The 12,704-nt window shown below is 39.0% G+C and overlaps 1 protein-coding gene across 2 annotated transcripts in view; it reads right to left on the reverse strand.

Moving 5' to 3' along the window:
- The window catches only part of XPNPEP3 (X-prolyl aminopeptidase 3), a 50,735-nt gene that overhangs the window by 4,195 nt on the left and 33,836 nt on the right, over window positions 1–12,704 (reverse strand). For both annotated transcript variants that reach the window (XM_081058607.1, XM_081058608.1), the window contains 2 exons: window positions 5,625–5,805; window positions 4,150–4,270 (listed from right to left, as the gene is read on the reverse strand). In XM_081058607.1, coding sequence (XP_080914733.1) covers window positions 4,150–4,270; window positions 5,625–5,805 — 302 coding nt within the window. The remainder of the gene's footprint in view (window positions 1–4,149; window positions 4,271–5,624; window positions 5,806–12,704) is intronic.

The raw sequence follows: 12,704 nt of genomic DNA on the forward strand, positions 1-12,704 counted from the left end.
CCTTTTCTAATCATGAAGTTGGACAGTCTTTTCATATTAAAGAAACTATAAATTTCCTCCACTACACTCACAATTGCTGCTCTGATAAAAAAAGATCAGCAAAGGAAAATGTAGTCAAAGTCTAAGGAAGCACCCACGTACCGACCAGACTGGACTAAATGGCACGTAAGGCCACAGATAGCAACGTATGACTGGGTTCAAATGGTGGTATAAAATATGTGTCCCAGCTTTAATTATATAGAGATGAAAACACTTAGAAATCTAAGAATGAGATCTATTTTCATGACAAAAACAGCATCAGTATTTAAAAATTGAATCTTGTGATATTGATATTCACACACAGCCATGGCCACACTTCTCTGCTGAAATCTGCCCAATGCCTGGCATCACACAGAGGTGAACCATTAGATTGCCAGCTCTCTCTGATGCTTAGGAGAAAGGGTTTGGTTACTAAGAAGTAAGATAACGTGGGCAGTTCAATGAGTTTGCAGAGGAGCTACAACTAAGAAATGGCGAGTCTCAGTGTTTTTCTGCAGGAAAGCGCAGGGGCTTCAGAAGGGTGAGCAGCCCACCACTACTACTCGAGAGACCCCGCCCCTCCCAACTTGTGGGCCCACCCAAGATGTTTCCCAGTGGCTTTTCCATATAAATGACTTGTCTTGCCTCATGCTGTGGATTTTCCCAAAACTTCTCAGAGGTTCTTCACAAATCCCAAACAAGCAGTATCTGGCCTCAGTGTGCCCCATACCTCTTGCTGAGCAGCCCCTAGCCAAGCAGAATTGTCAGCTAGGTTCAGTTTGCAGCCTAGCCTCTACTAAGCACCTCTAAGCCAAGTACAAGTGGCAACCATCTGCAGATCTTTGTAGCTCATACAAGATACCCCTGGGCAGGACACAGGCAGTGGCTAACCTTGGCCTGCACCAGGGCCCCACCCAAGATGCCCCCAGAACCAACAGACTTAGTGGTCAGCTTCAAATCACACCAGACACCACCCAACTACCTTCACAAAAGATACACCCAAAGAGCGGACTCAGCAGGTACTAGAGCCCCGCTAAAGTGAATCCTGCTCTGTGAGGTCAGCCCCAGCACAAGACTCCTCCACTGTGGTCATACATAGCTAGTCCTTCCAGCCTATCAACCTGAAGATTAACCTCTCTCACTGACATGTCAACAGCAATCAATGCTCAATTACAATAGGAGGGTACACACAACCCACATAAGGGACACACCTGGAGCACCCAGCTCAGGTGACCACGGAGACTGTGCTACTGGGCACCACAGGATACCTACTACATAAGGCCACTCTAGTAAGACCATCTCTACATAAGGCCACATCTACTACATAAGGCCACTAGATGGTCTAGTAAGACCATCTCTACATAAGGCCACATCTACTACATAAGGCCACTCTAGTAAGACCATCTCTCTAGTAAGGAGATGCAGCACCCCTACCTAATACATAGAAACAAACACAGGGAGGCAGCAACAATGGGTAGACAAAGAAACATGTCCCACCTGAAAGAACAAAATAAAACTCCAGAAAAAGAACTAAACAAAATAGAGATAAGCAATCTACCAGATGCAGAGTTCAAAACACTGGTTATAAGGATGTTCAGTGATCTCAGGGAGAACGTCAACAAAGAGATAGGAAACATCAAAATGGTGATAGGAGACATAAAAAAGAACCAGTTAGAAATAAAGAATACAATAACTGAAGACTACATTACAGGGAATCAATAGATCAAAAGATGAAGCAGAGGATCAAATCAGCGATTTGGAAGATAAGGTAGCAGAAAGCACCCAATCACAATGGCAAAAAGAAAAAAGAATCCAAAAACATAAGAATACTCACAGTTTAAGGGGCCTCTGGGACAACATCAAGTATACCAACATTCACATCATAGGGGTACCAGAAGGAGAAGAGAGAGTAAGGAATTAAAAACCTATTTGAAGAAATGATGGAAAACTTCCCTAATCTATCACAGGAAATGGATATAGAAGCCCAAGAAGTGCAGAAAATCCCAAACAAGATGAACCCAAAGAGACCCACACCAACACACATCATAATTAAAATGCCAAAGGTCAAAAACAAAGAAGAGAATCTTAAAAGCAGTAAGAGAAAAGCAGTTAGTTACTTACAAAGGAGCTCCCATAAGATTGTCAGCTAATTTCTCAACAGAAACTTTGCAGGCCAGAAGGGGCTGGCACAAAATATTCAAAGTGATGGAAAGCAAGGACCTACAACCAAGATTACTCTACCAGCAAGGCTATCGTTTAGATTCAAAGGACAGATAAAGAGCTTTCCAGACAGAGAAAAGCTAAAGGAGTTGATCATCACCAAATCAGTATTACAAGAAATGTTAAAGGGACTTCTTTAAGAAGAAAAAAAAGACAAAAAATAGGAATAAAATAGCAATAACTACCTATCTACAATAATTATTTTAAATGTAAATATGGGGTCTGACAATTAAGTTCATGAACTCATCCTAGAAAAAGTGCTACATACCTCATTGCTGAATATCACTATGGTCACCTTCAAAGTACTCCCCTTGGGAAACTATGCACTGACGCCATGGCCTAGTCTACCTTTCAAAGCAATTTTGGAACTCTTTTTCTGGAATGGCCATGAGAGCTGTTGTCATATTACCCTTGATGTCCTGAATATCATTAAAATGTCTTCTTTTCAATATTTCCTTTAACTTCGGGTAAAGAAAGAAGTCATTGGGGGCCAGATCAGGTGAGTATGGAGGGTATTCCAATACAGTTAATTGTTTTCTGGCTAAAAACTCCCTCACAGGCAGTGCCGTGTAAGCTGGTGCATTGTCGTGATGCAAAAGCCATGAATTGTTGGTGAAAAGTTCAGGTCGTTTAACTTTTTCACGCAGCCTTTTTAGCACTTACAAATAGTAAAATTGGTTAACTGTTTGTCCAGTTAGTACAAACTCATAATGGATAATCTTTCTAATATCAAAAAAGGTTAGCAACAGTGCTGTAACAAATTCACGAACTTAATTGTCAGACCTCATAGATTAAATGCTTCAGTCAAAAAACTTAGGGTGGCTGAATGGATAAGAAAACAAGACCCATACGTATGGTGCCTGCAAGAGACTCACTTTAGATTGAAAGACACACACAGACTAAAAGTAGAGATGGAAAAAGATATTTCATGCAAATGGAAATGAAAAAAAATGGTGGAGTAGCAATACTTACATCAGACAAAACAGATTTTAAAACAAAGGCTACACTAAGAGACAAAGAAGGTGCCAGCAATTCCACTTCTGAGTATTATCTAATGAAACCCAACACTACTTCAAGGGGATGTGTGCATCCATATGTTCATTGCAGCATAAATTACAATGGCCAAGATATGGAAGCAACCTAAGTGTCCATCAATGAACAAATGGATAAAGAAGAAGTGGCACATAAATATAATGGAATATTACTCGCCCATAAGAAAAGAATGAAATCTTGCCATCTGCAACCACATGGATGGACCTAGCGGGCAGTATGGTAAGTGAAATGGGTCATACAGAGAATGACAAATGCCATGTGATTTCTCTTATGTGCAGAATCTAAAAAAACAAAATAAACAAACAAAACAGAAACAAACTTATAGATACAGAGAATATTTTGATGGTTGCCAGATGGAAGGGGGTTGGGATAAAGGGTAAAAAAGGGGAAGGGATCAAGATATGCAGATTGTCAGTTATAAAAACAGTCATGGAGATGTAAGGTACAGCACAGGGAATAGTCAATAACGTAATAGCTATGTCTAGTGTTAGATGGATACTAGCCTTATTGGGGTGATCACTTTGTCAGTTATGTAAATGTCTAATCACTATGTTGTATACCTGAAACTAATATAATATTGTAGGTCAAATGTAATTCAAAAATAAAAAATTATTTAAAACAATGATTTATTTCTTAATATCTACTTATAGAAAGTGGGCCCTGTCTGTTGTTTACTGGAGAAGTCAAACTAAACAAATTGTATGATGTTAAATAAGAAAGCTCAAGAAAAATCTAAAAGTATCTTTTACACTGGAGATTTCATTTTCCTCACTGAATTATATATACATTTTTACCTTTCTATCTGACACTACTATTACATGTCCAAAGGGGTAACAGGCTGCTAGCACCTCCCCTTACCTGGCTCCACTGTGATCACCATGCCAGGCTGTAGAGGGAGGGAACGGGGCATGTCCGGAGTGTCATGGACGTCCATCCCAAGATAATGGCCGACATGATGAGGGCAGTATTTTCGAGCAGCCTGTAAAAGGTTATTTCCACAGTGCCATTAGAGGAGTGACCAATCACGGGGAAAGTTGGGCATGCATAAATCAGTGAGATATGTGTTAGTGTCTCACTCGTGATTCTGTCACTGTATGTTTAACCTGTCCTTGGGCTAATGCTTAAAAGACCCAATAAACTATCACCTCTAGTATGTAATTCTGCCCATGGCATTCTAACTAATCCACGTTTTCAGTCCCACTATTTAATATACTACACACATGCTGACTTGGGTAACCCCAGTAATGACTATGGCAGGTGAAAATCTCTTCTCTTGGGGCAGGGAAGATGATTATGCTACAATAGTTCTCTTCTCAACGTTCTCACTTCCCTGTCAGGGAGTCTACTCTGAAGACCCTGAGTATATCACAGCAACTTGTGGAGTAGGCATGAAACATCAAATAACATGGTAATTAGTAGGCATTTACCAGCCTGGATATTTCTATCTATTAATTAAACATTCTCTGGCCTGAGTATGAGGAATTTATAGCTTCTTTCCTATTGATAAAAGAAACCCTGGCAGCCTAACCTTGGAGATGGGAGATGTCTTTAATAGTCTGTTTGGCTTGACCACCCGGCATCTTAAATTAAAGCTGAGGCCTTGCATTTTTACTGAATACCATTACATTTTGGATGTAGATGAAATTCATTAAAGACATGGCCCTTGAGGATACTGTGAAAATCTCAATGATGTCACTGAGCAACAAACACCCTCCCCTTCGACCTCTCCCTTTTCAAAATCACCACAGAAGAATTAAGTTAACCTCTCCTCCTTTTTGTGTTCTTTTGCACCATCTGCACCAGACTTCATTTTATGTTCTGAGGGCTGAGTTATACAGTACGCAATGAATCAGAATGTGCTGCCATCTTCTGGGAGAAATAAGTACTGACTCCCTTTGTTTTAATCCATGTTCAATCTACCGTGTTTTCCCAAAAACAAGACCTAGCCAGACAATTAGCTCTAATGTGTCTTTTGGAGCAAAAATTAATGTAAGACCCGGTCTTATTTTACTATAAGACTGGGTCTTATATAATATAATATAATATAATATAATATAATATAATATAATATAATATAATATAATATAATATAATATAATATAATATAATATAATATAATATAATATAATATAATAATATAATACTGGGTCCTATATTAATTTTTGCTCCAAAAGATGCATTAGAACTGATTGTCCGGCTAGATCTTGTTTTCGGGGAAACATGCTAAGTCCCTCTTACCCATGAAGGATCACAAAGACCACTTCTAAATCGAATTCACTTTACATAGGATGAAAACCGAAAAGCATATCAGGTGTTCTTGAGAAATGGAGTACCTTGGAGGCATTATTTTCCCTAATGTTCTTCCCGATCCCCAACTCTTTAAGCTTCTGTCCCATCAGGGTCAGCATCATGCAGTAGATGTTTTCCAAGCTTGTTCCCGGGGAGCAGAGGGTCAGACAATCTCTCTGGATCTCTAGAACAGCTTCATAGAGTTCTGCCTGAGGTGCTGTAAACCTGGAGACAGGAAAACCAAAGAACTCACATTTAGAATGATCTGATCTTGCAGGAAGTTTGTGACAAGAGAAAAATTCCGAGATGTTACAAATTAAATTACAGTGGCCAGAGTGAGAGGACAGGACAGGAATAGCTAACCAGTTAACAGCTGTGGGCCAACTAACGAAAGACTGCTCCTATTTGAATATGTGTTGGAGCTTTGCATCAACCTCCAGGCATCTTCTAGAACCACCAGACACCATAGCACTCCCTCATACGCATGAACATGAAGAACTGTCACCTGTAACCAATCAAAAGTAGTAAATAGTTCTTTCTCATGGACTGTGCCCTATCATAGAACCCTGCTTCATCTTTTCCAGCCTCCCTTATCTGTAGCCAGTGTGAATTCTTTTAAAACAGCTTACATCTTCCTTCTTCGAAACATAATGTATAAAACACACCCGTCAACTCCAGGACGGCAGACAGGCTGCCTTCTCCACGTAGCCCTGCTGTTGGTGCTTTAGATCTCATGCCCCAGAACCTGGTCCTTTTCTGGCTAGCAGTACAGCCCCCCACACACTTTCTTTAAAAAAAAAGCTTTCAGCTGTGGAATTATTTTTTGCTTCACATTTGCTTCTAAGTTTGATTAGAAAAACTCCAAGCAATGATGATGGGGCATTGTAGATACTTCATCAGCACCAACATATCATCACTGACAGGACCTTGATCATACTCTAGACGCTGTACAGGAAGAGCAATAACCCTTCAAGCTGGAGGGTCTCCTTCAAATGGCAGATACACGAGAGGTGAGGCTAGAAGATGCGCCCAGCCATGAATGCAGGCAGAGGGCCAGACCAGGCTCACCCTTGATACTTTTCCATTTTGTTACCATTAAAAAAAAAAAGAAGCCTAGGGATCGACTTCTTGTAGGCAAAGCAGATGTCATGGGATAAACTAGTCTATATTTTGGTTACTAGTAACTTACTAGTTTCTAGGAATCCTTAGAATAATAATTTCTTCAGCAATCATGTGGAAAAATAAGGAAAAATTAAGCTTGGGTGATATATGAAATACTTTGATGCAGGGAGTGTAAATTAGTACAGCCAATGAAATCAAAGGCCTTCAAAGATGTTCATAACATCTGAGCTTATAAGTCTGCTCTAAGAATCCATCCTAAGAAAATATTTGAAATTCAAAAAAAGCTTGAATATATAAAAACGTTCACTGTGATGTTTTTATAGTTATAACAGATACAATCTAAATGTCCCCTAATACAGGAATACTAAATACAACAATATAAATGGTATAATGAACACCTACATACCCATTGCCTGGTTCAACCATTATCAACATAGTTATGTTTGTACCCATACTCCACCTCATCACAGTGTTACTAAATATTTTTGCAATTTTTTAGATGTAAATTTTACACTCACTGAAATGCACAAATCTGAGCTGTACAATTCTGATAAACGAATGTACCAATCCTGATGAAGCTGGGGACACTGAAGCCCTAAATTCTGCTGAGTCTTCTTTGCCGGTAGAAGCAGCCCTTCCACCCATCTGGGGAGATTGACTCTGTTTTGACTGAGAAGCCACAGTATCTCAACCTTGGGCAGCTGCCTTGGTAGTTGTTTCTACACCTTTAACTAGACTACTCCCAGCAAGTCATGAAAAGTTAGGTACAAAGTGTGACCCACGAGGAGGTGCATAACCATCCAAAGAGAATGCATGACTTTTCCTACTTATATAGACAATAATCTGGGAATACGCGCATGTGTAGGAATGCATATTAACATGTGGAATAATGGTAGAAGGAACATTAAGCTGGGTCAGGCCAAATTTATTGGTATGAGTCCACTAAGCAGAGATTTTGGATTTAGGGTTGTATCTTGAGGGGTCAGAAAGGCTCTAATGTTTATTTGGTTGGTTGGCTGAAACATAGGCCAAAAGGTAGCTTACATGAATGAATTCAAATGCTAGAACTGCCTTGCTATACTGGAGGAAAAATTGTATGTTTAGAAAGCAACATCAACTTTTGCTTGAGTTTCCAGCTTGCCCTACAAAATTCAGACATGCTAGCCCCTACAAATGCATGAGTTAATTCCTTAAAATGAACCAATCATTATAAATCAATCCAACTACCTATCAACACACACTATATCCTATTGTTTCTGTTTCTCTGGAGAATTCTGACTGATACAGACCCATACCCTACAATATAGAAGAAACACTGCCATCTGCTCAGAAAGTTCTTCACGTCTATTTCTTTTCTTTTTTTCTTTTTTAAAGATTTTATTGGGGAAGGGGAACAGGACTTTATTGGGGGAACAGTGTGTACTTCCAGGACTTTTTTTCCAAGTCAAGTTGTTGTCCTTTCAGTCTTAGTTGTGGAGGGCGCAGCTCAGCTCCAGGTCCAGTTGCCGTTATTAGTTGCAGGAGGCGCAGCCCACCATCCCTTGCGGGAGTCCAACTGGCAACCTTGTGGTTGAGAGGATGCGCTCCAACTAACTGAGCCATCTGGGAGCTCAGCGGCAGCTCAGCTCAAGGTGCCATGTTCAATCTTAGTTTCAGGGGGCGCTGCCCACCATCCCTTGCGGGACTCGAGGAATTGAACTTGTAGTTGAGAGCCCACTGGCCCATGTGGGAATCGAACCGGCAGCCTTCGGAGTTAGGAGCATGGAGCTCTAACCGCCTGAACCACCAGGCTGGCCCTTCACGTCTATTTCTAATCAATATCCCTACCTCCAGAGGCAAATGAAGTTCTGATTATTTCACCTGTTTTGCCTATTCTAGAATAGCATATAAGTGGAATCATGCAATATGTATACTCTTTTGTGTTCAGCTCCCTTCATTAAGCATAATGTCCACGGTGTTATTTTGATCAGCAGTTTGTTCTTTTTATGGCTGAGTGGTGTTCCACTGTATGAATAGACTGCAATTGGTCTATTCATTCTCTAGTTGATGGATAGTTACGTTGGTTCCAGTTTTTGGCTGTCATGAATAAAGCTGTATGAACATTCTTGTACAAGTCATTTTGTGGACATATGTTTTCCACTTCTCTTAGCTCAATACCTGGAAGTGGACCTGTTAGGTCAAAGAATCAGCATTTATTTAACTGTAGAAGAAACTGCCAAATTTCCCCCAAAATTTTCCATTACCAAGAACAATGTGTATGAGTTCCAGTTGTGCTGTATCGTTGCCAACACTGGGTATGGTTGGTCTCCTTAATTTTAGCCATTTTTGTGGATGTGTAGTGATTTAACTTCTTCAATGACTATGATGAATACATACAGCTGTTCATAATATTATTATCCTTTTGATATCTGTAGGATTTATTGTGGTATCTCTCCCTTTTATTCCTGATTATGATAATTTGTGTTTTCTCTTGTGAAGGAGTTTATTAATTTGATTAATCTACTTAGGGAATAACCATTTGGCTTTGTTAATTTTCTCTAGTTAGTATTTTTATTTTTCTATTTCACTGATATTTTAGTCTTCATTCTTTCCTTCCACATACTTACTCTGGATTTAATTTGTTCATGTTTTTAAGGTTTCTAAGGTAGAAGCTACATTATTGATTTTAAACCTTTCTTCTTTTTTAATAAAAGCATTTAAAGCTATACATTTCCACCTTCCTGTATCCCAGATATTTTAATACGTAGTATTTTCATTATCACTCAATTTGAAATACTTCGTCGTTTCTTCTCTACCCCTTGTGGTTTCTTCTTTGGCCCATGGGTTATTTAGAATGTAGTCACTAATTTCCAAATATTTGGAGATTTAAAAATAAGTCTTATTGTTATGATATTCCAATTTAATTCCATTGTAGTCAGAGAACATACTCTGTTAACACTTCAGTCTTTTAAATTGAGACTTGTTTTACAGCCCAGTAAACGGCCTATCTTAGCAAATGTTCCATATGTATTAGAAAAGAATGTATTTTGTAGTTGGTAGGTGTGTCAATACAATCAATTTCTGGGGCTCCAATTAGATGTATGTCAGGCTGCTTGAAAAAGTCTCAAAGGTCTCTGAAGTTTTGTTCATTTTTCTAAAATATTACTTTTGTTCTTCAGACTGGATAATTCCTATCTCTCTTCAAGTACTAACTTCTGCTGCCTCTAATCTGGTGTTAAGTCCATCTAGTGAATTTTCCATTTCAGTTATTGTACTTTTCACCTTTAGAATTTCCATTTCTTATACCTAATTTTAAGTATAAAACAAAACATAGGTATAGAAAGCCAAACAAACTTAATATAGAGAGGGTGCCAAAAAATTTTATACACATTTTTTTTTAAGGAGGGCATAGCTCAGTGGCCCATGTGGGGATCGAAACAGCAACCTTAGTGTTATCAGCACCACGCTCTAACCAACTGAACTAACCAGCCACCCCCACATTTTAAAAAAAGGAAAAAACTATTAAAACTGTAGTACTCGATATATGCAGATAACAAAAATACAAATCACGTTTAACCTCTGCAATTACAAGAGGTGCTCAAAGTGGTTACCATCAGCACAATTTTTTTTTTTAACTTTTATTTATTTTAAGTGTGTTTCTCCAGGACCCATCAACTCTAAGTCAAGCAGTTATTTCAATCTGGTTGTGGAGGCCGCAGCTCACAGTGGCCCACGTGGAGACTGAAACAGCAACCTTGTTGTTAAAAGCACCGCTCTAGCCAACTGCTCCAACCAACTAAGCTAATTGGCTGCCCCATCAGTGTAAATTTAATACAATTTTTCCCTTTCTTAAAATGTCTACACATTTTTTTTGGCAACCTCTGTATTTACCTTAAGAAATTATTATAAGGTGAACATGAGCCAGATCAAAAAAATTGAACTTGGCCAACTCTCACAGGAGCCTCTTCTATGTGTCTCAAACAATTACAGTTCTCACAATACGTAACCACCTTAACTTTTACAGTTATCGTTTCATTGGGTTTTTAAAATTTGTATGTACATGTTTATCATTTTTATTGAGATAGAATTTGTGTATCATAAAATTCACTCCCTTTAAAAAGTATATATAGGTCAGAGGTTTTTAGTGTATTCACAACGTTGAGTAACCATAATCACTGTCTAATTCCAGAACATTTTCATCGCTCTCTCCCAAAATTCTCAAATTAGCAGTCACTACCCACTCCTTATATTTAAAAGAATATTTTAGTGCTCGCTTCGGCAGCACATATACTAAAAGAATATTTTATCAGCCAAATATGCTTCCCAAGACAATTTTCTTCCTGCTTATTTTAAATACATTTGATATGCTTTTAAGTCTCTTTTAGTCAACAGGTTCCTTCTCCATCCTTTTCATTTCCTTATAATTTACATGTTAAAGAATCCAGGCTATTTGCCATGGAGTTTATCACACTCTGGATTTTGCTAATTGCATTCATGGAAGGAATGTTTGCGTCCGTCCACCCCCAAATTCATAGGTTGAAGCCCTAACCCTCAGCGTGGCTGTATTTGGAGATGGAGCCTCTAAGGAAGTAACTAAGTTTACATGAAGTCATAAGGGTGGAGCCTTGATCTGATAGGGTTAGTGTCCTTAAGAGAAGAAACACCAGAGAGCTTGCTTTCCCTCTCCCTCCCTCCAGCCCTTCCTCACGCCCTCTTCTCTCTTTGCACATGTGGGCACAAAAAAGAGGTCATGTGAGCACACAGAGAGATGGTGGCTGCTTAAAAGCCAAGAAAAGAGGCCTCAGGATGAAGCATACTTTGCCAGCACCTTGATCTTGGACTTCCCAACCTCCAGAACAGTGAGAAATAAAATTCTGTTGTTTAAGTCACCCAGTCTGTGATAAATTGTTACGGCAGCCTGAGCTGACGAATACACATACCGTTAGTGCAGTTCAACATATTCATCTGTCTTTCTTATTTCATACAAATTGGCAGCTGGATCCAGAGAATGAATTAGACTTTTCGAATGACGCAGGATTTAGAAAAGATTTTTTTTTAACTTCATAGAGTACACTCCTTTGTTGTTTTGATGTAGTCGTAAAAAAAAAAAAAAAGGCAGCTTGCTTTCTGATCTTTTCTGGTTCAGTTCCTCTCCCCCACTTTGATTTGGATAATCTAATTCCTTCCTTTCGCTTGTCCCTAACCTGCTCAATTTTAATTCTATTTCAAGCAGTCCCTCTTCAGTCCTAGAAGGAAGCCCAGAACCTTTCAATTTTCTTGAGCCATTGGAGTGGCAAATCCTTCCCGTTTTCAGCTTCTGTTCTCAAATTGGCTCATCACCCATCCCAGTGAATAGTTGTTGGTTATTTTGGGGTTCTCCTGATCTCAGGTCTCCCCCACTATTGCTGTTTCCTCCTTCTTCCTTCCATAAATACTGTTACCATCCAGGTAACAGTGCAGTGTCCCGAACTGTATTTTGAGGTTTTACCGATACCCTACCACCTACTGTTTTATTTTTGCTACCCAGTTGTTCTATGTTTCTTTGACCATTTTGAAGATTAAAAAACTATTTTGGCTTGCTGCCATCTCCCCAGAATTCCTGATTCTTTTTGTAGTTTTTTATTCCTTGCTAAGATTCTCCTTTTTTCACTCATTATGCTGTATCTTCACCTCCTTGAGCATATCTACTGTAGCTGCCTTACCGTCCCTGTCCACTAATTGGAACATCAGGATACTTTACCATCTATTTTTATTGACTATGTTTTCTTGATTATGGGTCACATTTTCCTGATTCTTCTCATGTCTACTGATTTTTAAAAACTGAATATTGGAAATTATGAATGACACAATGTACAGATTCTAGAATGCTGTTAAGTTCTTTTAAAGCATAATTTTGTTTACGTGGCTAGATTCAAACTGCAAACTCTGCTCTCACAGGGAAGCAACTGAAATCTCTGCTCAGTCTATTCAACTTCTAGTACCTGGTATTTTGCTGAGCCTCATGGGGTCTCCCCCAAACACAT

This window comes from Rhinolophus hipposideros, assembly GCF_964194185.1.
Source record: "Rhinolophus hipposideros genome assembly, chromosome: 9".
Classification (NCBI taxonomy): domain Eukaryota; kingdom Metazoa; phylum Chordata; class Mammalia; order Chiroptera; family Rhinolophidae; genus Rhinolophus; species Rhinolophus hipposideros.